We start from the raw sequence: 27,877 nt of genomic DNA on the forward strand, positions 1-27,877 counted from the left end.
TCATGTGGGTTTGGCTGTCTTCTTCAACCAAAACTCACTGCTTCTATTACTGTGAAAACTCCAGGGCTCCCTCCTTCTAGGCCCTAGTAAAAGCTGCCCCACTTCCCTCTTCAGGTATTAACGGCTAAACCATTACTAGCCACAGGTTGTATACTCCTTGTCTTTTACAAGTGGCCCCTTCCTAGGTAAAGCTGAATACTATTTTGAATGTGCCATTTTTTTCCAGTAGTGATCCTGACCCTGATTTATTCAAGTAACTTAAAATTCAGGTGAGAAGACACGAGTGAGACACGTAACACTGAAGAAAAAACATGCTGCCAATTCAGTGCACGTAAACTCTAAGTCTTATAAGACCTGTAGGTACAGAGAGATCAGATTGTGTTGCCCAAAATCAACACTCAGGGTTTCTAAGAAGCAGGTTCTATCCTGGGTGCTTAAGTATGCGTACACAAGTACTTCCCAAGAATAAGAATGGCCCCAATTTGAGGGCACCCTTGCAACAGAAACTGGACATCATTTACTTTTATTTATTTTAGAGTGATTTATGCCTAAAGTTGTTCCTCACAAAAATGATAAAATAGCAAAGTAGTATATACAAAGAGTTATGTGACTTCCTTCAGGTATATAAAAAAAGCTACCCGAATAGAAAGCAGATAAATAAAAGAATCTTTAATATGCATTTGCTTAAAAGTCCTCTTGAACAAGGCACACATTCTTTAATTGTAACTAATAAGGACTTTTACTCATGGATTGAAACTTCCTGTAATTATATTATTTACAGACAATTTTTGTTTTGTTTTGTTTTTGCGGTGCACAGGCCTCTCACTGTTGTGGCCTCTCCCGTTGCGGAGCACAGGCTCCGGACGCACAGGCTCAGCGGCCATGGCTCATGGGCCCAGCTGCTCCGCAGCATGTGGGATCTTCCCGGACCGTGGTACGAACCCGCGTCCCCTGCATCGGCAGGCGGACTCTCAACCACTGCGCCACCAGGGAAGCCCCAAACAATGTAGTTTTACAAATTGCATTCCATTCCCTTTCAATGTAGGCTTGGCTCTCCACTGTCTTTATTACACTGATTTAGAAAATCTCACTGCAGAGCAGATGGAGTTCTCAACACATGTGGTTTTATATCACAGACACTTAAAAATACAGCCTCAACACAAAGCACTCACAGAAAACTAACTCATATATGACCATTGTGTTCAGATTAACAAGCAATTCCAAAAAGTAAGCTGATTGTATCCATTTGTAGTTTATCAACTTAGATAGGATTTCCTAAGGATCTACTGTCAGCCCTGGGTTTTGGTTGATTTTTTCCCCCTTATTTCCTGTTTCTTACTGTCAACTTTCTTAAAAGAATTGTCTATGTTCATAACCTTCTCACTTCCCATTTACAGCTCCATCCACTGCAGGCTTGCTTCTGGCACCACCACTTGACTGATTTTGTTCTTGTCAAATTCTGGTAGCAAATCAGACAGTAACTTTGGAATCCTTAGCTCGTTTGACCTCCTGAGACTTAGCATTGTTGTTTATCATCCTATCTTCCTCTGGCTTCCATGGATGCATCTCTAATCTTTTTTTCTTTTATATGTCACAGTTCAGTTTTACTGGGATTTAGTATGTACTCAGTAAATGTTTGTTGAATCAATGAATGGATGAATGTGACTTCCTGTGTCTATGAGAAGGCACAAAAAAAGTGAATACAGGCATTTTGCATTATTCTCACCAAATAACAAAAAAGCAACAATCCCAATTTGTTCATAAGCATATTGTTTATTTTTTATCTATTTATTTAAGCATATTGTTTATTTTGTCATTTTCTTCTCTCACCTCTTTATTCTTGTCATTCTTAAAGCTCAATGCAAAAACCATTTCTTCTATAAACCACCCTATATTCCCGCAACACATGAGAATTCCATTTATACATATATTTAATATGATGACTTGTAGTTCTATTTATATTTCTACTTACTGTGCTCCAAATGGTTCATTACATAATAGCTGTTTACAGCTTTTCACTCCATTAAGTTGGAAATACCCCAAACATAGAAAGCCATATTCCTCATTGTATCACTCTCAGATAATGTCTGACAAATATATGTGCTCAATAACTGTTAGATTGAATTTCAAAGAAGGATTCCTTTAAAATACGAGATTCTAAAATATATTTCTTTTAGGCATGTCAGTTCCATTATTCAAATAACTGCAAGGGACAGTCATTTTTTGTTTCTATTTAATAGATTCAATACTTCATGGAGATTTTCAAAGTAGTAAACTGGGCAGCTGTGAACTTTACCTTTGTTAAACAAAATACTGATCTGATATTTTGTTTAGTTAAGTTACCACATTAAATATGCCAATTTATATGAATAAGATTTGAGGTGCTTTTTGTAAATTATATTTAAAATGTTTCACTTTGAGCACAATGTTTTATTTTTCTTCTGAACTTCACCAACTTTTTTGGGGGAGGCCACTCTGTGTGACTTGTGGGATCTTAGTTCCCAGACCAGGGATTGAACCCAGGCCCTTGGCAGTGACAGCATGGAGTCCTAACCATTGGACCACCAGGGAATTCCCCATGAACTTCACCAACTCTTTAAAACACATTATATTTTATTTGCTTTTACTTTCCTTAGGAATTGAGTAATACTAGAACTAGAAACAATTACACTTTTAAAAGACTTTTAAAGACTCCACATTAGTGACTGCGTTTGGGAGCAACAGGCACACTCACAGATTGGCCTGGCCGAAACGCACTTCAAATTTGCCAGAAAAACATTTTGTTATCTTTTATGTGACTCTTCTCATCTTTTCCTACGATAATTATAGAAGGTAAATTTCAATTTAGAAAAAGTAAGTGGAAATGTTACATGTTCCTTCTTGGGTTTCCCACACATGCTAATTCATATTTTAACTGATTTCTGCAAAGTAATAAAAAGGAAATCTCTACACTAGAGGATCACATATATACTGTTGAAGATCATATGCATTTTTAATAGGTAGTACTGCCTTTTCATGAGTATACTGAAGGAAAAGAGAAGGTCTGGATTCTGGGAGGTGTTGACACATTGGACAAGCAAAGTGATAGTAAGTGATTAAGGCCCGTGTGGGACTTTTGAACCACAGATTGGGGATGCCAAGCAAAATGCTGAGGGAAAATCAACGATGTATGAATTGCCTTAAATCCTTCTGCCAAACCCTAACACTTATGCCCTTCATAAGGTCCCTTCTCTTGGAAATGAAGCAAGAATTGAGGTAAGCCCATGGACAGTAGGATTCAGAGTCTTTGGTTGATGAAACAGACCAGGGAAATCTAACACCTTAGGTCCATAATGCATGTCATCCCTTAGGGAAGAGTGAAAGGCCCTGCACTGTAACAGGTGGAGTAGCCCAGGATGAAGCACTGACTTTGAAGACACACATTCAAGTGTCAGCTCTACCCTCGTTAACACTGAGGTCATGTCCAAGTCACCTATCCTCCCTGAATCATGGTTTCTTCAGTAAGTGATTAGATATACTAGCATCTTAAGAATTAACTCACATAGCATATCTGGAATTTCCTAGTATACCCAGAACATATGAGCGCAAAGGATTGAATTTAATTTGAATGGCAAAAACCATAATTTTTCCATTTCCCCCTTTTTGGAAAGTGTCAGACTTACAGTGTCATCCCCAAAACAAAAGTTTTTGTTACCCATTTGTCCTGCTTATCCCTCAACACACTGTTCAGTTTCAGCCCCAATATATAGGTTTTTATTCTCTAATTAAGAAGATAACCTTATTTCCCAAATAATGGTCTTTAATTTCTCTCCTTATAATTTCCTTAAATATGTAATTCCATAAACTATATGAAGACTTACCTAAAGGACAGAGGCCCAAACCTTGATCAGTGTCAAGTCAGTACATTCTACATTGGGTTTACCCCTAGTTGACTCAAAATTTCTTGAATGTTGAGGATCACATTCTGTCACCCAATGTAGCATACTAGCACACTGTGAAGCATCAATGTTCCCGTTAAATTATTCCTCTCCTCCCTGAGTCTACTGTTCCTTCTGATGTCTACTTACTGTGTCTGCCACCACTATTTACTAGTGATCCAAACCACAAGCCAAGGAATCATTCTTGACTTCTTCAATCCATCTCGTCCATTTAAACACTAAGATCTACCTATTTTATGGCCTCATCAATTTTAGAATCTTCCCTCCTTCTTCCTGCTTTAACCCTAGCCCTCTTGCCCATTATATCTTGATAGAACATAGAAAAAGCCTTATAGCTGCTCATTGGTTCTTTTCACTATTCAATTCCAGCTTTACACTCTAGCCAAAATGATCTATTTATGTGGAAGATCTAATCTTGACACTTCCTTTCCTGAAAAGCTGTATTAGTTTCCCCATTTAATAGTGGAAAAATAATTGAAATCCCAGATAATTTTTAGGGTTACTGCCTCTTGGTTCTTGTTGCCTTCCTTTTCTCAAATTTTATGCCTCAATAATACCAAGCTGATTTTAGCTCCCTGGGCACACACTATGCTATTTAACCCTTCTATGCTTCTTCAAGCTTTTAACTCTAGCTTGGATTTTTCCTTCCTGGTTTCTTCTTCTGTGTTAAACTTCTTATTCTTTGAGGCTCAGCTCAGAGGGTTTCTCCATTAAGAAAATATTTACAAGTCCCTAAAATGGGCTAAGTCTGACTCCTTTGTTTTTTCATAGAATCCTGTGTTTACTGTGATTTATTACTTAGTACACTGCATTGGCATGGTTTCTTCATCTTTCAGGGTCTCCTACAGTACCAAAAATATTTTGAAGATAAAAAGTGTGTCTTTCCTAGCTCCTCTAGGAAAGAGGTGGTTAATTCTTACTATCTAGATTCTCAGAACTACCAAGGTTTTAAGTTTATTCCTCACCTGTTTTTTCAATTCATTGGGGCATCTCAGGCCCCTCTAATAATGCATCATTTTGAAATAAGAAAGCCAGAGTCAGTTTTTGACACTCTCAACCAAAGAACCCTACTAAGCTGTTTGTGCATTTCATTTTGTAAAATTTCATAGTATAATTATCACTGATATTTCCACAGTAGGTTCCCCTACTCCTCAGAATAAACTGTGGCTTTTACTATTTGATGCTAGCTTATACACAAAATATATTATAGATATAAATACACATGTACACATACATGTGTAAATCTTGAGGACTACAATGTCTCTTTCTTAATAATATAGTTCCACCCAGCAACATTTTCCTTTTAATGTAAAGTCCTGAGAGCAGAACTTTGTTTTGTTTCCTGATGTATCTCAGTACTTAGACAAGTACTTGGAACACAGGAGGTCTTCAATAATATCTGTCAAATGAGAGCATGAATGAATGAAACGAATGAATGAATAAACTAAATGATTTACTTTCTTACATAATTAAAAGTAACAACCCTGAGCTAGAAAGATTGCATTTGCCAGTATTGCTCAAGAGTAAAATTTATTCTCTGGAAGATTCTTACTTTATAATTTCTAATTTAATAGACTAACTTAGTTTAAATTTTGATGTATTTTGCCAAGATCAGTTGTAGAGTCTGAAACGTAGGTTTTAAACTCACACTTTGAGTTTTTCCTAGGCAATCTGTACCTATAACTGCTGATAATTGGTACATGATAAAATTGGATAGAGGTTTTCATCACCGGATTCCTTCTTACATTCTCAGCTATTATGAAAACTTGATTCAATAGTTATTATAAATAACTTTTTAGATAGGTTTTATTGAATATTTTGGTCCCTATACAGTGGCTTTTAAAATGTGACAGAATGTTCTTAATGGAAATGAATAATAATTAAGTGGTTTTCATGCACTTTTTGAATAGTAAAGGATTTTGTTTATTCTTTCCCAGAGTCAGAAAAATTCAGCATCTAATTCCAGAGTGATGTAAGATGATTATTCACTTTCATTAGTTAAGCATCACCAAAAATAAGATCTATTTAGCCTGAACAAAATGTGTATATGTGTGTGTGTATATGTGAGATATATATACATATCTGAAACATGGAATTATATAAGTAGATGTAAATCATAACCAGTCAAAACATGAGCAGATGCAAAGATATGAAAGCATGAAGGCAATTTTGAGAGGAAATGAGAGGAAGAAATAGTGCTATAAGTATTGTTATAATTGAACAGATTTTTCTTATGGATTTTGTATAAAAATATATCATTTGTATTCTTTTGAAACTAAATCTATTCACTCACCTTCATACAACCAGTCAGCAATTCCATTAAAAATAATTCCTTCTTTTCCAGAAGATGTCAGTCGCAATGAACTACTCTTTATATCAGGTTGATAGTAGATATTATTTTCAAAAATATAAATCTGGATCAGGAAACATGTAAAACAAACAAACCAAAAAACCAAAAATATTAGGAAGTCTTTTTTAAAACTTTCATATTATAGAATAAGAGCTGAAGAGCTAAGTGTTTTATTATTTGCCTGCTTTCAATTTGTTTTTATTTAATGCATATTTTTTATTGCTTTCAATTATTAATGGCTGTTTCTTTCTCTATCATATAATATCCAGTTATCATTTAGAAATTACATGGTACTAGCTATTGAAGCTTTTAAATCCATATTTTCAACAACAATGTTTCATCTACTTAATAATCTTTTTCCCATACCACAAAATTGGTTTGGGTTTGAGATAACATTCTGCAGGCTTAAGAGACTGACAACTGTACTAGATGCCATTTTAGTAACAGCAAACAACTCGAAAAAACTCAATTTGGGGTCTTTTCCCAAAAAATGCATTGGTGATCAATAAAATAATCTTTAGAGAATGTCTCTGATTCTCTCCAGCTCAACTCACAGATCCACTAATGAAAGGAAACACTGGCAAAATTCCTTCAGATTGATAAGTGGAACACACCTCCCTATGCCTCAATCTTCCCTGGTAATTCTTTCCTAAATAGCATAGCAGTAATAATAACCTTGTGCTTGAGGATTCAAGAAAGAGTTTTAATATGAATACATTACAGAGTCTTACAAAATAATATCAACATCATCATCAGCAACAACAATAGTCCCAATACAGGAACAGCAGTAGAAATTAAACAGTGTCTGTCCACAAAAAATGAACTATCTTTAATAGAGATAATTCAGGATAAAATTATTTATAATTCACTTTAAAATATTTTTAATGCCAAACTTTTCAAACTGTTGGTCTGTGTGATATGTCACAGAGCCATGTTTCATCCACTTGTTGCGGGGAGTAGACTATTGTTCAATGAAAGCCAAACTGCTATTTAGATTGACATTCTACTACGAAGGTGAAAGATGGCCTAGTGCCCATGTGTTCCAGCATGCTATAGGATCATTGCACAAAAGCAGATAGAGCAAACACAAGAACTTCTGAAATAATTGTCTGATTAATCATGAGGTCCTAGAATTTAAACCTTGATGTGCACAATGGTGAAGGCAATCTTAATATCCAGAACATTTGACGGATATTCTACTTTGGTTCTGGTGATTTGGCAAGCACTTAACAGTGAGTGTATCTAGTTAACCATTCCACTACTACCTGGTGTTTATATTACAGGTGAGGATGACAATAAGAATAAGAATTGTTGGGGGTGGAGAGTAAACAAGATATAATAGGTGTTTAAACATGTGTTTATAATCAGGCAGCCTAAATTTAAAATCCACATAACTTGGATAATTTGCTTACCTTTTCTACACCTCAATCCTCTCTTTTATAAGATGTGGATGTCTCCCACCTACTTTAGAGATCTGATGTGAAGAATAAGTGAGATGATGAATGTAGAACATTTAACACATGTGCCTGTTGCTAGAAGCAGGGCTGACTTCACGCAAGATAATCTGGTTCAAAAATCTTAACACTTTTTGCAGGCGCTACAGAATCTAAATCAAAACAAAACCTCTACAGCTTCAGCCGATGTGTAAATTATCCCAAACTATTGACTATTAGGTTGATTATATTATGTCAACTATATATTAGGAATAGTTAGTAGAATAGTAATAGCAGTAGGGGTAGTACTATTAGGAGGAGAGGGGGTGGTATTAACAAATGATATTCATTGCTTTCACTTCATTTAGAAAGTTTTCAAGTGATAAGAATATAGGAAATTATTGAAAGTATGTGGGTCCCACTTACGCAAAAGTTTGAGAACTACATCTCAGGTATCTTAAAACTGGATGGAAGTGGTTTTTTTTTATGATTTTCACAACCCCTCATAACTGAGAAATAATATTAACTTTATTGTAGCCATTTAAAGCTTAAACTTTATGTGTTTTGCATACTACCTCCTTTTGCCTTTCAAGAACAGTATATGAAATAGGCACACAGAATCGGCTTTACTTGGAGGGAATCCTCTTTTTGTACCATAATCTTCTACTAGGACTTGTAAGTAAATAGAAATTCAGATCATCCACACTCATGTTACATAAGCATATGGGACTATTATCAAAAGTAAGGGTGACTTGAGACTTCCCTGGTGGTCCAGTGGTAAAGAATCCGCCTTCCAATGAAGGGTACCCGGGTTTGATCCCTGGTCAGGGAATTAAGATCCCACAGCCCACAGAGCAACTAAGCCCACGTGCCACAACTACTGAGCTTGTGTGCCTCAACTAGAGAGACTGCATGCTGCAACTACAGAGCCCACCCACCCTGGAGCCTGCATGCCACAACTAGAGAAGAGAAATCCTCACGCCGCAACTAGAGAGAAGCCACAACGAAAGATCCCGCGTGACTCAGTGAAGATCCCCCATGCCGGAACGAAGACCCAACGCAACCAAAAATAAATAAATAATAAATCTTTTTTAAAAACTAAAAAGGGTTACTTAACCTAATGTAATATTGTTCCAAATCCTCAGCTTTTTGAAGGGAACAAACTCTAAGTCAAAACAATTAATAAAACCTCCACGATTTCAGCAGATGTATAAATGGTTTTGGATAGCAAAACCATTGACCAGTAATTACATTTGTATTTGAAGAACAGATTGGATGATGTTCAAAATCCACATGAAACTGACATCTGTTTCAATGTAAAAGAACAAGCAATATGGAATCAGAATTGTAATGCCATTTGCTGAAATCTGTAATACCAGGGGATATCCACAAGATCTTTTTTCTGTGGACAAAAAATTAGTGGCTGCCTTTATGAAAATACACATTTATAGTCTTTTAAACCCTTTTAAATTACCAGTTTTTCCTTGAATTATAGTAGCTTCAAATAATAGTCACAAACTTTCACCACTACTTTAGCAATATAGGAGCTGCAAATATTCCCAGGTACTATCTTGGCACATTGATGAAATTAAGCTGGATCCAAATGGCAATGATCAAGGGCTACGACTAGATTTAAATCACATTGAAAATACGACCAACACTAATGCCATTTATCCTAATGTTACTGATTAAACTGTCATAATATTTTTGATGCCATCAATCAATTCCTTCAATGAGCCACCTAAACAGTACAACAAATAGAAATGGATAGCTATTTGACCATTTAATTTTTCAGCTAATAGAGCAAGCTGACTACACAGGTTTTCAAAATCCATGGTCTTAGTACACTTACAAAATAATTCAAAATTGGTAAAGTCACAACAAAGGCAACAGGAAGACAGCTGAAATACTATATGCTGTGACAAAGTGAGAAATATGTAGTAAATGACCCAGGAAATTATTCTATCAATGTGTTAATTGATATTACTCATTACCAATGATTAAACACAATATGTGTCACTGCTGTGCAGGAGGCTTTAAGAGCCAATTTTCAACTTTCTGCCTTCTCTTCCCTTGCTGCATCTCCAGTAATGCTTCAGATGATGGATGCCCCAGCAGCCAGGACTGCTGGGTGAAGAGGTATGGAACAAACTCCTTCCCCAGCCCCAGCCAACTTGTGATGGACATATGGCAATAAATGAACATTTGAGGTTAAAAGTCATTAGGATTATAGGTTTGAGAGCAATTACAATGTAAATTACCCTACTGTGACTGATTTAACCAGAGACAATGCCTAATACAAACTTATAAGAGCAGACTCTAATGAACTTTCAGCCAGTTTAATTGAAAAAGAACATCAGAATAAAACAGAAATATAATTAAATGTTAGATCTATTTTAGCTGAAATAGTACTGAAAAGCTATTCCACCTTCACTGACTTGAGTGATTTTTATGATAATTTGAAATTAGAAAACTACAAATCATTTAAAAATCCCCATTTGTTGTAATGGTGTAAGAGAATCTACAAAGTCACAGCCAAGTTGGGATAGTATTTGGGTTACCTTCTACTGTGGCTTGCTTTCTGGGAAAAAGTTGTAATTAAGAAACTATCCCAGATAACATATATTACTGGCAGGGATGTGGTGAAAGGGGTCCTTTCCTATGTTGATTGTGAAAATATAAAATGTGATAAGCATATTGAAAAGCAATATGGCAATTGAAAACAAAACATATTCCATCTCATCAGCAATCCCAAATCTGGGACCTTGTCTTGTAAGAAAAACAAAACAAAAACAGAAAACCACTGATATGTACAGAATGATGAAGAGTGATATTTATTTCTGCAGTGTTTATGATGGCCAAAAAGAAGAGTCAAAGTGAAAACCCATCCAAGTGCTTGCCTGGATGGATTATGATTCATCCACATCAGGTAGTAATACTCGGGCTTTGAGGAGAATAAATTAGTGTTACATGAGTTGACCTGGAGGTGTTTCACTGAGATATTGTCAAGTGACAAAAGGCACAAAACAAGAAAATTATTTCAACATGAATCCATTTTTGTGCACCACACAATGACAATACTAATACAAACTTACACTAGCAGGGATCTCACCCACAGATTTACATTGAATGTTGTCTTTTGGTACTCAGCCCCACACCTGCCCCCACCCCCCATAGTCTTCTATTACTGTGTCATCAGAAACCTGAAATCTACAATTCTAAGATTCCCTTGCAAACTAGTCTTCTCAGCTTCTTTGCTTGATGGGTTCTAGTTACTTTCTGCAAATATGAGAAAGATGCTAGTTAGGAACTGGAAGACATTTAACCTTTGGCAGTGGCTTTTGCATGCCACCTTCAACCATAGTGACTAAGTAGCAGTATATATATATGTATATATATATATATATATATATATATATATATATATATATATAGTTTCATACCCTTCAAATCTATGCAGTTCTTATCTTTCAACCTGCCCTAATAGATGTGAACATTCAGATAACCATATCCTTGCTTCTTTTGGCTCCTGGACCACTAACCATACTCCAACTTCATCATACTTCCTGATTCAATAGTGGCTCCAAAATTTGTGTGGAATATTTGCCTTTTGCTTTACCAGGAACAGATTTTAATTTTCAATTATTCCAGCTTATCAATTTCTTAAATAATTTATATTAAACTAAATATATGTTAATAAAGTGAATTTCATGTAATATTACTTTGGAAATAAATCACACAAAAAAGATTTTGCAGTGATTTAGCATCATTATTAGATTCAGATGTTATCATTTTTCAATAGATAAGAAAATTTATCATATAGACAGTATTAAAGCATATAATTATGTACATAATACTTTTTTATCAATAAGCCACCTTGAACTCCATCACATACATAAGACATTTAAATATTTTTTAAATAAATAAAAATGTTTGAAATATTTAAGCCATATTCCATTAATGGATATGATTCCATTGGATTTGAAGTAAAATTTTCCCTTTTAAGCAATATGCTACATTTCAGTCTAGGAAACACTTGGAGGAATTATTCTTTAAAGACTTTAAGTGTAAGCTTATAAATAAAAGGTCCTTATTTTGATTTATATAACAGATCCTTTTGGTAACACGAAAGAATATAAGCAGACAAAAAAAAATCAGAGGATTTTGGTTTTACAGTTAGAATGGCTAAAGTGAAAATGAGAGCCAATAATAATGTTGCCAAGGATGTAAAGCAACTGGAACTTTCATCTCTTCTGGTGGGAGAGTGAATTGGTACAATCAATTTGTAAATATATATAACAGTTTTTACCAAAACAGAACATGTGCATAACTGTAAAACTCAGCAACTCCATCCAAGGAAATGTATATGGATATAAATCCATAACAAAAATGTATATGGATATACATCCAATATATGGACATATATGGGAACCCAATATATCAAGGAACATATATGAGAATGCTTATAGCAGTACTATTTGTAATAGTCAACAATGGTGTTGCAAGTTATGATAATAATTACCCTTGGTGGGGAATAGTGCTAGTGAAACTGAACAGGACACTGTGGGGCCCTCCTGGGTATAAAAGCCCTTCTGTGTCTCCAGTTTCTTGTTTGTAGAAAAAAGGCTTTAGTCTCCTAGGACTTCCCTGAGTTACAAAGAACAGACTCAAGCAGTTAATAATTAGGGAAGTGAGGGAATGAAGAAACAAAGGAAAAGCAGTCGAGAAACAATAGTTTAGGGATAAAAGAGTCCTAGTTCCTTCTTAAGGAATACACATAACAATCTGACACATACCTTTGACTTGTTATGCAAAAACTAAGATTCCCACCCAGGTGGAAGATGGTAACTGTATGCTGACCACAAGCACATAGAACCAAGACTGGTTGGAACCAGAAGGTTGATGATTAAGGTCCCTGAAAGATCACCCTGTTACCTCACCACCAACCAATCAGAAGAAAGTCCATGAGCTACAACCCTCACTCCAAATGTTGCCTTTAAAAGCCCTTCCCTGAAAGCCATCAGGGAGTTTGGGTCTTTTGAGCATGAACTACCCATTCTCCTTGCTTGGCACCCTGCAAATAAATGCTGTACTTGCCTTCACCACAACCCAGTGTCAGTAGATTAGCTTTGCTGTGTGGTGGGTGAGCAGACCCAAGTTTGGTTTGGTAGCACTAGTAAAGAGCAAAGCAGGGGTCTTCTGGTATATGAATGATGCTCTGTTTCTACTCTGGGCACTGTGAAAATGAGATTGGTCACAAGAATCAGCTCTGCATATTTGCTGCATTATGTTAACTTAAAGAAAAAGGAAAAAATTATGCAGAATTTTATCAGTAATCATAATTCATTGAAAATGCTACCTTAAAGATTATCAATATTTTACTGAAAGCCACAGTACATCATTCAACTTTATAAAAATTCTGTTTCTTTAATTTGTCAGTATGTAATAAATTCTGAGAGCCCATTTATGTAATGCAAAGTAAAGCTATGAGCACAAGTTAAATAGTTTGATTACCTCTGACATTTTAGCTTTGAATAAATCTGTCTATGGGTTATAGAGTACTGCTTTCATTTCTCTGCAGAACCATCTCTGGGATAGAATAACTCACTCAAATCATTCATGTCACCTTTGCACTAGTACCTGACATTCTAGAGATAGAATCACTATCAAAGAACTCTCATCCCTTGACATTTGCAATTATTCATATCAGGAAGTCCTTTCAAAGAGTTCTTATTTCTTAAAACCTTTACAGAACATTATGCATTCTCAAAGAAGTGAAATATATCCTTTTGTCTTAAATTCATAATTATGTAAGTCACTCCCCAATTCCAAAGCCCTTTTATCCATTTTTTTTTCCTTTAGGAGAAAAATGGATACCAGATAAAAGCAAGCAAACAGATAATTGAAAACCAACTCCAATCAATGAAATGTAACAACAGACTATCTCTTGGCTGTGTCATTCCCTAAACCTCATTTAGGGTAAGATAAGACTTTATGATAAATTGATCATTTTGATAATTGAAAAATCAATTAAAAATACATATGAGCCCCAAGAAATAAACTGCGACACACTGCAGACAATCAACATTATTATATTATTTTAAAAAAACCTTTAATGTGCTGATTTATATGTGTCAGAATGCTAGAGAATGGTACTGTCTAGTCATTGTGTATCCATTTCTTCCTCTACTCCACTTTCTTCTTTTTCATTGTTCCTTCACCACTCCATCTCTTGTCTTATTACCCTTTTGTCTAGTCCTTTAATCATTAACCAAATAGGTATCTGGACTGTTTACATGCTAGACACTGTGCTAAGTTTTGGGGATATAAGGACAAGATCTTACAATCTAATGCTGCATTCCAATACAAGCACACACAAATTAATGAAGATGTGACCAGTAAAGAAAAACAAAACCAATGTATGAAGACATTAATTTAGCGGGGCCATGTTACTGCCCAATATGTGTCATAGCAGGAGAACTTGAAATGGAGAACAAAAATAAAAGCAAAAGTATAGAAAATGGGATTTCTATCAAAGAGACATGGGATGTAGTCCTGGCAGTGCTCTTTGTGAGACTGATGTAGCTGCCAGTTGCAGTATCCTAATCACAGATTCCTGTGGCATTGTAATCAAATTTTCCTAAACAAATCCTATGTTCAACAATGCCTGACCCCCCTCCTGGCTCCAGTTCAATTTCCAGTCCTGGAATTCCAACTTTCTCACTGGTTCTGAGAGCTTTCAGAAATCTATTTAATGAATTCATTTTCCGTTGAAATGAACGTGAATCCATGTCTCTCACTTACTTCCAGGAATCCTAATTACCAGGTGACACGCGGCAGCTTAACCTTCAAAGCCTCATGGGTAAGAAAGCCCTTCATTGTCAATTATGTTGGGAGCAAGCTAAATTAACCCCTGTTTCTTGCCAGCTTTCATCCATCCCAGGATTAGCAAAAAGCATGGTGCATATGCACTTTATTCTCTGATGTTAAAACAATTTGATTTTACATTTGTATTGTAACTCCTTGTATTTCAAATAGAGACTCCAAAATTTTAAAAAGGGATTCTATGAATGAGGATTGAGGGAGACTGGAAGCATAATTCTCATATGCTTATCAATGTGTCTGTGCCTAATGCTTTCCAGTTTATGGGCATGTTGATAAGAAAACAAATTGAAAAATGCAGAAGGTGGAACCAGCCTTGGCTATCTCCCATGCACATTTTACCCACAGTTCTAGACTCTTTATTCCACTTCAGGCAATTTCAAGGCATCCCTGGGCACAAATGAAAAATACAGGCTGTTTTTTTCAATACAAGAATATCCAAACATTTTTTACTGTATCCTCCCCACATACTGGATGTCAGTAAAACAATCATAAAAATCCAACTTAGTAATGAAATGTCTTATGTTCAGAATTAATTTGTTTATTCTAGTTAATGTTCTTATAAAGTTAAATTTAATTGAGCTAATGATCAACTGAGGATGAGAGTCATTTAAATTCAAGCACAACTTGAAATGCAGGACAAAAAGCACTTGAAATACTTCCTTGTTGTCTCCTTCTTCTTTTTCCCCATGTGAGAGTCTACAGAAATGATTATTCCTTGTGCTTCAGTTATCTGTCTGCTACAATGGGGTATAACTAAACCCTATCTCTGATGTATGTTTAACTGTAACACAATATACCCTAATAACTTTTTATTTTGTGGATGAAAAAATGTAAGAGGATGTTTGAAAGAGTCATTTCTGCTTTTTAGTAATTCATGTGTGGTGTTTGCAGTAGTTTATTCACTGCTTCCCTCTCTTCAGTTCTCCTCACTTGCATCCATCCAATAAAATGACAAAACAGACCCTGTCAGTGCTTTGACTGCAACATTGTCCAATTAAAGTTTCAGCATTCCATAAAGACTAAAGGCTAAATTCTTTACACTAAGATTCTAAGCAAATTGTACTGGTTAGGATTTATGTACTAATCCATCTACAAGGCAATCTCTGCCCTAGTAAATCTCATCCACTTGCCATCACATAGTACAGTTTTTGTCTGTGTTTGTTTTATTTTCTTCTTTCTTGGGGAGACACTGACACACAAAACAGAAAAATCTACCTTGAACAGAACACAGACTTCCTTGTGAAATACCACTTTTTAAAAATGCTAATGTCAGACATTTCATATTATTTAAAGACACATATAATTATATACATTTACTACTTGAGATATTTTTGTTTCTTAATGAAGAAAGTTTAAAGACGAAAGAAGATGGCAAGCTATATGTTTCGGGGTACACATGGAGGGATGATGGTTATACATGTCACTTATTCATTTGCAATTTCACTATACTCCTACTATGTACCATGTCTATGAGACAATGTTGACTGAGTCTTAGTCCCTGTTCTTGATGAATTCACAGTTTAAAATAAGAAAGATAAGAAAAACAAGAAGTAATTAACAAACTACATGGTATTTCTATGACATATTGATGCACAAAGCATTATTAGAATGTGAATAAAGACACAAGACAGCTTGAATCTGACTGAGGAATAGGAGGGTCAGAAGAGGTTTTGGAAGAGGCATGACATTTTGGCTGAACTTACAAGTTCAGGTGGATTTTCCTAGGCAGAGAAAAGTAAAACAAAATTCAAATAGAGGAAATGGCAAGAGAAAAGGTGGGTTTAAATGATCAGATGTTGAAAACACACTATATAGAAAAAAGCAGAAGGAATAGGGGGAGAAATAACAGGCAAAGAGATGTGTGTTAGAGGGTGAATGAAGCCAGACTATAGACATGAAAGATTTGTTGGAGAGCTGGAGAGAAGTGAGGGAAACATAAGGAGATAAGAATGAGATCTTTCTTAACAATTATCCATTTATTAGTCATTCTGAAAAGCAGTTCTATTTAAAAACTGACTAGAATAATATTGGTCCATTTGTGGAGATACAAAGATGGATAAAGTGTCTTGAAAATTTTTTAATCGTGATTATAGAATCTTTCATTTCATTTTGAGTCAATTTAAATAATTACCCTCTATTCTTGGAGAAGCAGGAAGTGAAATGAAATCTCAATGATCTCAACGATATTGTATTATTAACAATTATTAACAATTGGGATATCTCAAACTGAACCTCTAAACACCATTCCTATATGGGTCTCCTGATTCTACAGGTATTAATACAGTAGACAAATAATATGCCCTCTCTTAAAATGGACTCCTTTCACATTAGCCTTTGGTGGGAGGTGGGTGTGTTTCCAAGTTCGATGCATATAATACTTTAATGTTAGAATAGACAAAACCAAGACTAATAGAGATAGAAAATCAATATCTAGACAGCAAGATGCTTTAATAGCAAAGTCCAAATTCATCCTCCACTGATAACTTGGTATCATAACTCTTGAAGAGATACAATATGACTGAGATATAATATGACTGAGAAAAAAAAGTTTCATGGTCTATGGAAGGGTTCAAGTTCGATGCATATAATACTTTAATGTTAGAACAGACAAAACCAAGACTAATAGAGATAGAAAATCAATGTCTAGACAGATAGCAAGATGCTTTAATAGGAAAGTCCAAATTCTTCCTCCACTGATAACTTGTTATCATAACTCTTGAAGAGATATAATATGACTGAGAAGCAAATGAACAGTGTGATTCTGGGCAGGGGGAGGGGGAATTTCACCAGTGCATATATGTTCTTGCATTTATAAATGGAGATTGGAATAAGACAAGGTGAAAAAAATGATGGCTTGACTTAAACTTTCAAAACAATGTCCCTGAATAAAAGACTTTTCTGGGAATTAAAAAGTAGTAAGAAAGAGAAGGAAGATGAAAAAGAGGAGGAGGGGGGAAAAAAAGAGGAGGAAGAGAATGAGAATTGAGGAAATACACCCAGAATTTACTTCCTCAAAAGCATTTAGGCTGCATAGGCAGTAAGTCTGCTGTCCAAGATCCTTCATCACAGGGTTCAAGCAAAGAAGACCATCAAGCTTTGCATGGATCCCATCATTGCAGCAATTAAGTCTCCTCGCCCCAGGCTTAGTGACCACTTTCCTCACACACACTTTATCAGTGAAATCTGTCATGTCGTTTACTCCTGTTTGTATCAGACATCTCCAGATTTTAACTACTGTCACTAAAAACCTATCTTCCACCATGTCATCATCCCTATAATAACACTCAATACTCCATGGCCCTTTAACCACTCAACCTTCCATGCCCTTTTACTCTATATTTGAAAACTGGCACTCCAAAACCAACCTATTTCCCTCTACTTTGTTCCTTCTCTAAGGGTTCCTTCTCCCTCTTTGCCATATCTGAACCCTGGTCTCCCTTGAGGACATCATTACCCAGACACCCTCTCTAGTGACCCCTGCTTATTATCTCATACCTCAAGATGCTCATTGCTCCCTTTTGTTCCTTTAGAACATAATTCTTCCACCCCATTATAAAAAATCCTTTTCATATGAGGCTCATGCCAATCAGCTTTACCATTCTCTGGCTCTCAATGTAGAGAAGTAGTATTCTAAAACACTAGTTATAATAATACTAGTTCTGATAGGCATTATATGAAAAAAAAAAGTTTCATGGTCTATGGAAGGGTTCAGTAAATTATGGTGCATGAGCAAAATCTAGCCTGGCCCATGAACTAAGAATGTTTTTTGCAGACCAACATGTGTAACTAATTTGTTGAGAGGGAACACTTACATGGAACCCTAATTAGGTGAAAAGTTATTCCACAAAAAAGAATCTCATTCTTCTTATTGGTAGATATGTATTATAAAACATTACACTTAATTATTTTATTTGTTATTTTACTTTGAATTACCTCAATAGAATTTTCTGGTAACGTGTTTTTCTGCCTTGTTATATTAAAACTTACATAATACTCTTGATTTTGCCTCTTGTCCTGCAAAACCAAAAATATTTACTATCTGGCCCTTTACAGAAAAAGTTTTGACCCTTGATTTGGGGTAAACAACTAAGAAATATTGAATTAAACAGTATTAGTTTCTTCCTTCCTTCCTTCCCTTCTTCCTTCCTCTCTCTCTCTCTTTTCCTTCCTTTCTCCCTCCCTCCCTCTCTCTCTTTCTTTCAATTCAGGATCCTTCAAAGTTTGTTAATTTCATTTTGAAACATTGAAATCCACGATATTATATAACTTTTCTTAAATACAGTTGACCACAATTTTTTTAAAAAAAATCAGGACCTCTTACAGGCCAAATATTCTAAAACTTTTAAAAATGCAATTTAAAATAAGTCTTGTTACCTTAAATAAAAATTAACTGGTAACTGTATCACTATTTGTATCCTTAAAGATCTATTATTTTCACAGCTTTCAAATTGCATTAACACTTCTCCAAGATATGGGTAAACTTTTTGTCAGCAAACTTCAGTAGCATAACAAAACTCATCTTGAGAAATTAAACATCAAGGATTGACTCGAATTAATTGATTGATTTAGAGAAAAATTTTCATATTTTTCTTAAAAACAGCATTTACAATCCACCAAATATTCAGTCACCATAACATTCTAGGCCAACCAAGCCAACACTTTTCTGTCCCAGCAGATCCCTTATCTTGTTTTTCTTCACCTTTTAGATTCTCTGATACAAGCCAAACATCCAGAGCAAATAAATCAGATCTTCCTTCAAAGTCTTTTCAAATAACTTGTTTCTTCTGTAAAATCTTTTTGTTTTTAGAATAAATGCACGTCATTTTCAAACCCCCTCCCCTCCAAAAAAAATCATGATTCCAAAGAAATAAACCCACTATTTCCCTCATTTTTTAAAAAAAGTATGCATTCGACTAGCCTTATCTGCATGTTATTGTGCTATAACTATTGTAGTTTTGTCCAAAGTATTTCTTGATTTATCATCTTCTGCTTCTAGATTTTAAATGTCTCAGCCGTTGTTTAATTTCACTCCAACATAATTCTCTAGTGACTAACATAGCAGATTCTAAAGACAAACTTCTTATACTTTAAAAACTCAAGTGGCTATTTTTTTTTAATAGAAAATGTTCTCTACATTTTACTAACTAAATTCTTGAAGGTCATCACATTTGGGAGTAATAAATTCTACCAGAACTGAATTCATGCTAACTGAAATGTTTAATCCATGTTTTATTAATCATATGATTAAAACAGGATGAGCTACCAAGATAATACACCTTTTAGAAATAAGACCCAAAGGAACCAAAGTCTGAAAAATTTACAATGACTTAAGAAGTTGAAACAATTATATATCATTAATCATTTAGATGGCACCTTCAGAAAAACTTGTTTCAACTTTTTTAATGTAATTAGAAACAAAGATGTTTAAAAAAATGAACATTTTCTTATGAAAGCATGATTCTACTAATTGTCTGACTTGATGGCAGTAAATAAACTACCATATACCCATAAATTCTAAAATTATTTAACCAACAATCTGATTTTTATTAGTCAACTAACAACTTGAAGTGCCTCAGTTTTATCCCTGAGGAAATTAAGAAGCTCATGTAAAATACAGAAATGTCGTAAATGTACAGTTTTCCCATTCCTCCACCATTTTTATTGTTAATAGTTGTCAACAGCATCACATATACATACATTATAAGCTCTCAAAGCATATCATCATTTTTTGCTTTTAACAGTAGGATGTTTTATACAGAAATTAAGAGATAATTTAGCGCTTGGTGTTTACTCATATATTTAACATTTCCAATGTTCTTCTTTCATTTCTGAAGATTTGAGTTTCCCTCTGGTATCATTTTTCTTCAAACTGAAGAACATTTTTAAGCATAGGTCTGGTGGAGATAAATTCACTTTTTTTTTTTTTTTATCTGAAATTGTCTTTATTTCACCTTGTTTCTCCATGGTTTCTGACAAGAAGTTTGTAGGCATTCTAATTGTGGTCCCTTTGTATGTTATATGTTGCAATGTTTCTCTGGCAGCTTCAACATTTTCTCTTTATCTTCAGTTTTCAGTAGTTTGACTAATATGTACCCAGGATGGTTCTCCTGGAATTTATTTTTTATTTCAGAGGGGAGGGGTGTTACTGAACATCTTGAATATATAAATGTATGTTTTTTATTAAATTTTAGAATTTCTGGTTATCGTTTCTTCAACTATTTTTCCTGCCCCATTCTCTCTTCTCCTTTTAAAATTCCAGTAACCATAATATTTGACTCTTTGAGTTTTCCTGCTGCTTAATAGGTTCTATTTTTTTCTTCTTTTAACCTTCTCACTATTTTTTCAGATTAAATGATATGTATTGATCTCTGTATCACTGCTGTGTCATTTTCATTCTGCTTTAAATCTCATTCAGTTACTTTTTACTTTAGATGTTGTTTAGCAATTCTAAAAATGTCCATTTCGTCTTTTAAAGATTTTTGTACATGTGTATAAAATATTATATATATAATATATGATAAGTAGCTAAATTAATAGAAAGATGGAGATACCCAGGTTTTACATATTATATATATATACACATATATATTTCTATGCTGATATATCCTATCTTTTCATTTCTTTATGCATTTATTTTTGTGACTCTCACAGAACACAGAAAGCAACTTTAAGGACCTTGCTTGAAAATTCTTGCATCTGTAGTTCAGGTTCAGTAAGAGACTTAGCTGAGTTTATTCTCACAACTGGTCATACCTCTTCTCTGACTCTCTCAGGGTTTCCCCCTTACTCTGGCAGTCATGGTCACCCAGGGGCTTTTCCTCCTGTTCCTGTCTAAAAGACAGTGGGGTTTACTTTCAGAGATTCAGCCCCCTACACATCCACCTCTGCTTCAAATATCACTGCCCTTAGGATAGAACCCTAAACAAAACACACAAAATGAAGGGTTTACAACTTGAGGGTCACTTTACAATTAATTGTTACTCCCTTGCAAAATTTGCCTGCTTTTGTTCAGGCTCCAGAATTGGATAGTTTTGTTTCATTTTTTATTTTTTAAAATGTTTTGTCCAGAGTTTATAGTTGAATTTGCATGAAGCAAATTCTCAATCTTCCATATAAGATTTCAGAAACTATTTATTCAACCTTAGCCAAAGTTCTTTTAATTGGAGAATGCTCTGGACATGGTCATGGAAGGTGATTTTCCAGTATAAGATTTATCATATTGCTGGTATAATATTTTATTTTCCTTTTCAAACTGAATTTCTTGACATCAGGTAAATGACATAATTTCAAAAGGTGTTAGTGGTTTAAATTTGAGGATAACCCTAGTTCTAAGAATTCATTTAAAGATCTGATATATTAATAGATACATGTCATTATGCTTCCAGGGATAAGATAAGCTTTTTTTTTAAAGAGACTTAAAACTAGTTAGAAGATAGTCTAAGTTTTCAAAGGAAAAGTGATTTTGGAAAATATTCAATTTGGATAACATAAAGAGAAGTAAAAGAAATTAGTGAACAGTCTTTTTCACTCTTAAATGAGGAGACAAACTTGGCTATGTTCACCCGCATGTTATTGTTTAGTTTGGACATAAAGTGTAATTATTAGGATAATTTTGACTGGATAAAGGTTTGAGGACCAATTTTTAATATAATTACCTTCATTCTACTTTTCATACTATAGTGCATTAGATGCAGATATCTACACTTCGAGAAAGTTCGCTTTATGCCACTTCACTTTTACGAAAGACCTATTACATTAGTTCCTATTTTTGCTAACCGAAAGAAATCCAAAGAGGACATTTGTTTTAACAAAACACAGCAAAAAGCTCAAATAGCGTTCAGCCTTTGTTTTGCAGCAACGGCATTACAGAGGCAGTGCACACTGTGATCAGTGAGAGTAGCACCACCAAGCTCCTTCCCCAGGAACTACACCTAGCATGTGAGAATCAAGCCACCATAGCTCTAAACGATCTGTGAACGTCTGTGCTTTATCTCGGTTTATTTTGTGAATCCATTATAAACATGTGTCCTCTGGTAACTGATTCTTATTTATGCCAATTTGGATCCTAAATAGGAGTTTTATAAGAACACTCTACTTTCGGATAGTAGGGGAAGCTTGTAGTGACCAAAATCTTTTAACATTCATCTTCAATATCAGCAACTTTTTTCTAACTAGTAGAATTGAAGATTCATGCCATGGTTTTTTTTACTTGGCTATAAATATGTAATTCTTTTACATCCTTCATTCCTTCTCAAACTTTTATTTCTCTTCTAACCATTAAAACAATATAATAACATCAAATATTTTTTAAAGATGAAATTACCTATTATACTGCTACTCTAACCAAGGAGTTATTTTTTACTTCAGTATATCTCCTTGATACCTTTGTCCCTGATGAGGTTTCATACTGTAGCACAGGTGAAATCTCATTTTATATGACCATTGCTGATATATAGTTCATACATATGTGTGTGTGTGTGTGTGTGTGTGTATTTTGTCATTTTTTCCTCTATTTTGGAAGTTTCTGATGTGCTTTACTTTCTATATGCTGTGTTAAAAGCAATCAAGTTTGTTCTTTAAACTTTGTTTTGTTATTCATAATTTTTAAAATTTATTTTATTTAAAATATAAGATATGCTCAAGAAAAAATATTAAATTAAATAATATGAAAAAATCTCTCAAACCCCAGTTCTCTCCCAGGGGACAACTACTCTTAATGTCTTGTAAATTCTGTAAATATTTAAATTATACATATATATATATATATATATATATATATATATATATATATATATATATATATATATATATATATATACCCCCCACATATATATAGTTGTTGTTTTGCTTATTAAAACAATAAGAGCATACTGATTAATTATACTGACTTTTATTAGTGGATGGCATTGCATATCTGCACATGTAGAAGAATCATACTAATTTTAATGGCTTTTTAATATTTTATATTTTATTAGTGTCATAATGATGACTTAAGTTGTTTCTATTCTTTTATTCTGCTTCTTAAATTGTAAATAACATTCAAGTGAATTTTCTTTTTATGTCTTTGCATCTATGTGCAATATATCCACAGGATAAATTCTATATTTAGAATTGCTAGATATATAGTACTATATTTCTTATTGGCTATATTCGTAGCCCAATAAGAATGTGTGTGTGTAGTTTATGTTTATTTTTGATTTCTAATTTAATACCTTTGTGGTCCAAGAACATATTCTGTTTGATTCCCATTCTTCTACACTTATTGAGGCTTGTTTTATGACCCAGTGTGAGCACTTAAAAATGCCCTGTGTTCTGTAATTTTGGGGTATAGTGTTCTGTAAATGTCAATTATGTCATGTTGATTGATTATGTCAATTAAATCTTTTATATCCTCACTGATTTTCTGTATAGTTGTTCTATCTTTAACCGGAAGACAAGTGTTAAAATTACCAGCTAAAATTGTCAATTTGTCTATTTCTCTGAGTTTCTGAAATCTACTAAAGTATATATTTGGAAACTTAAAAGCTTTTGCACAGCAAAGGATACCATAAACAAGACCAAAAGACAACCCTCAGAATGGGAGAAAATAGTTGCAAATGAAGCAACTGACAAAGGATTAATTTCCAAAATTTATAAGCAACTCATGCAGCTCAATAACAAAAAAACAAACAACCCAATCCAAAAATGGGCAGAAGAACTAAATAGACATTTCTCCAAAGAAGATATACAGATTGCTAACAAACACATGAAAGAATGCTCAACCTCATTAATCATTAGAGAAATGCAAATCAAAACTACAATGAGATATCATCTCACACCGGTCAGATTGGCCATCATCAAAAACTCTAGAAACAATAAATGCTGGAGAGGGTGTGGAGAAAAGGGAACCCTCTTGCACTGCTGGTGGGAATGTAAATTGATACAGCCGCTATGGAGAACAGTATGGAGGTTCCTTAAAAAACTACAAATAGACCTACCATACGACCCAGCAATCCCACTACTGGGCATATGCCCTGAGAAAACCATAATTCAGAAAGACTCATGTACCAAAATGTTCATTGCAGCTCTATTTACAATAGCCAGGACATGGAAGCAACCTAAGTGTCCATCAACAGATGAATGGATAAAGAAGATGTGGCACATATATACAATGGAATATTACTCAGCCATAAAAAGAAATGAAACTGAGTTATTTATAATGAGGTGGATGGACCTGGAGTCTGTCATACAGAGTGAAGTAAGTCAGAAGGAGAAAAACAAATACCGTATGCTAACACATATATATGGACTCTAAGGGAAAAAAATGTCATGAAGAGATTAGTGGTAGGACGGGAATAAAACACAGACTTACTCGAGCATGGACTTGAGGATATGGGGAGGGGGAAGGGTGGGCTGTGACGAAGTGAGAGAGTGGCAGGGACATATATACACTATCAAATGTAAATTAGATAGCTAGTGGGAAGCTGCTGCATAGCACAGGGAGATCCCCTCTGTGCTTTGTGACCACCTAGAGGGGTGGGATAGGGAGGGTGGGAGAGAGGGTGATGCAAGAGGGAAGAGATATGGGAACATATGTATATGTATAACTGATTCAGTTTGTTGTAAAGGAAAAACTAACACACTATTGTAAAACAATTATACTCCAATAAAGATGTTAAAAAAAAATAAAGTATATATTTGCTTTCAATCTTTTCCTGGCTCTGGAGAATTATTACTTCATGTTTCTTAGAGACTATAGTTTAGGCTGTGGTCGATTCAAAATATCATAAAATATAGAGTTTCTTTTCACATGTTCAGTTTCTTTGTTGTTCTTAAGGAGAGCAAGGGGAGAGCTCCTCTACCACACCATGTAAAGGATGCCTGGAGTTATTTCTGACATGAGGAATCTTGACATTAATGCAGAGCACAGTTTCTCTCACAGAGTTCTCTTCATGCCATTTACTAAAAAACAGTAAATCACTAGAATACTGAACTTTTCCTAATTGGAATCTTTATACCTCAGGGGTTGTGTAGCATGGGTCACATCTTACAATAAACACTACTATAATCTTATTGTTAAAGTTTTTATTTAGACCATTGAAGGACTATGACTTGACAGCACTGTAGGATAACCCTGTATGGTTAAAAGTAAGAATAATAGATATGCAAAAGCTTAGCTGCAATGAAACAGAGTCTAATATTTAGAAACCTTCAGTGATCATCATCTATGTTGTTACTCCATTCAAATGGTTTGCTTAGCAGGAACTGTCCACAGTATTCAGTACATTGGATTATGTATGATCCAGATTTATAGTTTAAAAATGTGCAATCCTAGGATCTCTCTGGCTCTTACTCCACAATATATTATTTAATTCAATGTTAGGAACAGCATGAGACAAGAAGTGCTGCAGAAATTGCTATTTATGTTGGAAAACAAACAAATAGGGAAAAAGATATGGCTGTTGCATTTACCTCATTATTACTAAATAACTCAAAATTGCTTAAATATAAGTTAAGGGAAATATAGGAAATTTTATTACAGTGAGTTTTTATGGTTATTCTTTCTAGTACAAGTCTGCTAACACATTTTATATTTCTAGTTTGTTTTATTATCTTTTCACATTTGGAAATAATAGTAAGTTATAGTTTTCTGTTATTAAAAGTATAAACAAAAGAATTAAAGCATGTGATTGCATACAAGTCCACTCTATTTCTTTTCATATTGAGAGCTTCCTTATAGTCAGAGGGATGCCTTTAAATAAAGGTCCGAATCTTGCACCAGTATATAACTCCAAAACTCAACTTGCTGGTTACTTCCTCTAGGAAACTGCTCCATCACCTCAGAGAGGATACCCCCTGCAAGGTGAGGTCCATGTTGTAGGTGTTCCCAAAGGTGAGTATTCTCGCCTTTAAGTCTATTTTCTGTGAATTCCTGGAATAGACATTGTGCCTTTTATACCCGTAATAAGCAACAAGTTCATAAGACCTAGTTAGAAGCTCTACAAAATTTTATATTTCGTGCTGGATTAAACCAAATGAAGCACTTTAAATCAGGATAAAGACTACCACCTCCCCCCAGAAGAGATAAGTACATTTCTGACATTCCATCATTAAAACTGGTACTTTATATGACAGTATTGGTTTCCATTTGATTTTTCTAAATGTTGAATAAAACATTACAAACATAGCATAGGAAAAAGGCATTCTCACATAGCACACAGTGAACTGATTTTCTTTTCTTGCTTTTTAATTATTAATATTATTATTATTACTAGATAAAAGCTTGGCAATATTTCTAATCACTCTCTAGATCTAAATCTAGGTCAGGGCTGGCCTCACTTAGAAACTGTCAGCATCTAAGTATCTTTCATTTGCATATGCTGGCACAGGTTACAACATCTTCTCTAACAGCTTCTCTTTTATTATTTTCAATGGAAAACCCATGCCTGCTAACTGCATAGTTCAGTATACAGTTATACATGCTATCAGAATTACAGAATTTGAGCTCCTGCCTTCAGAGAGTTTGTTTACAGTCCAAGGCAGTCATCAAAGTCAAGTCAACACATACTTATCAAGTGACTTCTGATAAGGCCTGTGTAAAGCCTTTAAAAGCAATACGAGTATAGCTAACAGTATGCAAGTTGCTCAGTCTTCTCCTCACATTGAAATAAGCAACACTTAATTGGAGGGAAATAATCTGACATGTGTGCTTATAAAGGATAGTAATTTCATTTTCCATTTCTTTTGGAAATCTGAATTTGGTAGAAAAGTCATAAATATGCTGTTTAAATAATTACAAGACATTAAGAGATTTATATTGCACAGCAAGGCAAATTAATTTTCTTTTAAACTGTACATTGTAATTGCATATTTTTTCTTTACACATGTACACTTATACTGTTACCATATTTTACTTATATGAGAATGTATTTCCTGTCACATTTGCCTACATGATATACTAATGTAAATATACACCTGAATACAATGCAAATGTATCAGTCAAAATGGTTGAGATATTTTAAGGGTATTTTTCTTAAATCCAAACATAGTTATCCTATTATCGTTCATCACTTATCCCCAGTCAAAATATTGATTATAGAAAACATATTAGCTTCTTGATATTGATTTTCCTGATTCCAAACTTGAAGTGAGACCCACTAGACCTTAGGTGTGTCTAATACTAGAATACAGTAAGAAGTATTGCTTTTATTATTTCCTGGAACTAAAAATACAATCATTAGATTTTGTCCTGGGTAAAATGAAAAAGTAAACTTGTTTTCATTTATCACCAC

At 34.4% G+C, this 27,877-nt stretch overlaps 1 protein-coding gene across 5 annotated transcripts in view; it reads right to left on the minus strand.

The window, feature by feature from the left end:
- Nucleotides 1-27,877, minus strand: part of DPP10 (dipeptidyl peptidase like 10) — a 1,329,914-nt gene that overhangs the window by 130,130 nt on the left and 1,171,907 nt on the right. For all 5 annotated transcript variants that reach the window (XM_067025881.1, XM_059052403.2, XM_067025884.1 and 2 more), the window contains one exon: nucleotides 6,232-6,352. In XM_067025881.1, the coding sequence (XP_066881982.1) occupies nucleotides 6,232-6,352 (121 nt within the window). The remainder of the gene's footprint in view (nucleotides 1-6,231; nucleotides 6,353-27,877) is intronic.

The sequence above is a fragment of the Kogia breviceps genome, chromosome 2 (genome assembly GCF_026419965.1).
Source record: "Kogia breviceps isolate mKogBre1 chromosome 2, mKogBre1 haplotype 1, whole genome shotgun sequence".
Classification (NCBI taxonomy): domain Eukaryota; kingdom Metazoa; phylum Chordata; class Mammalia; order Artiodactyla; family Physeteridae; genus Kogia; species Kogia breviceps.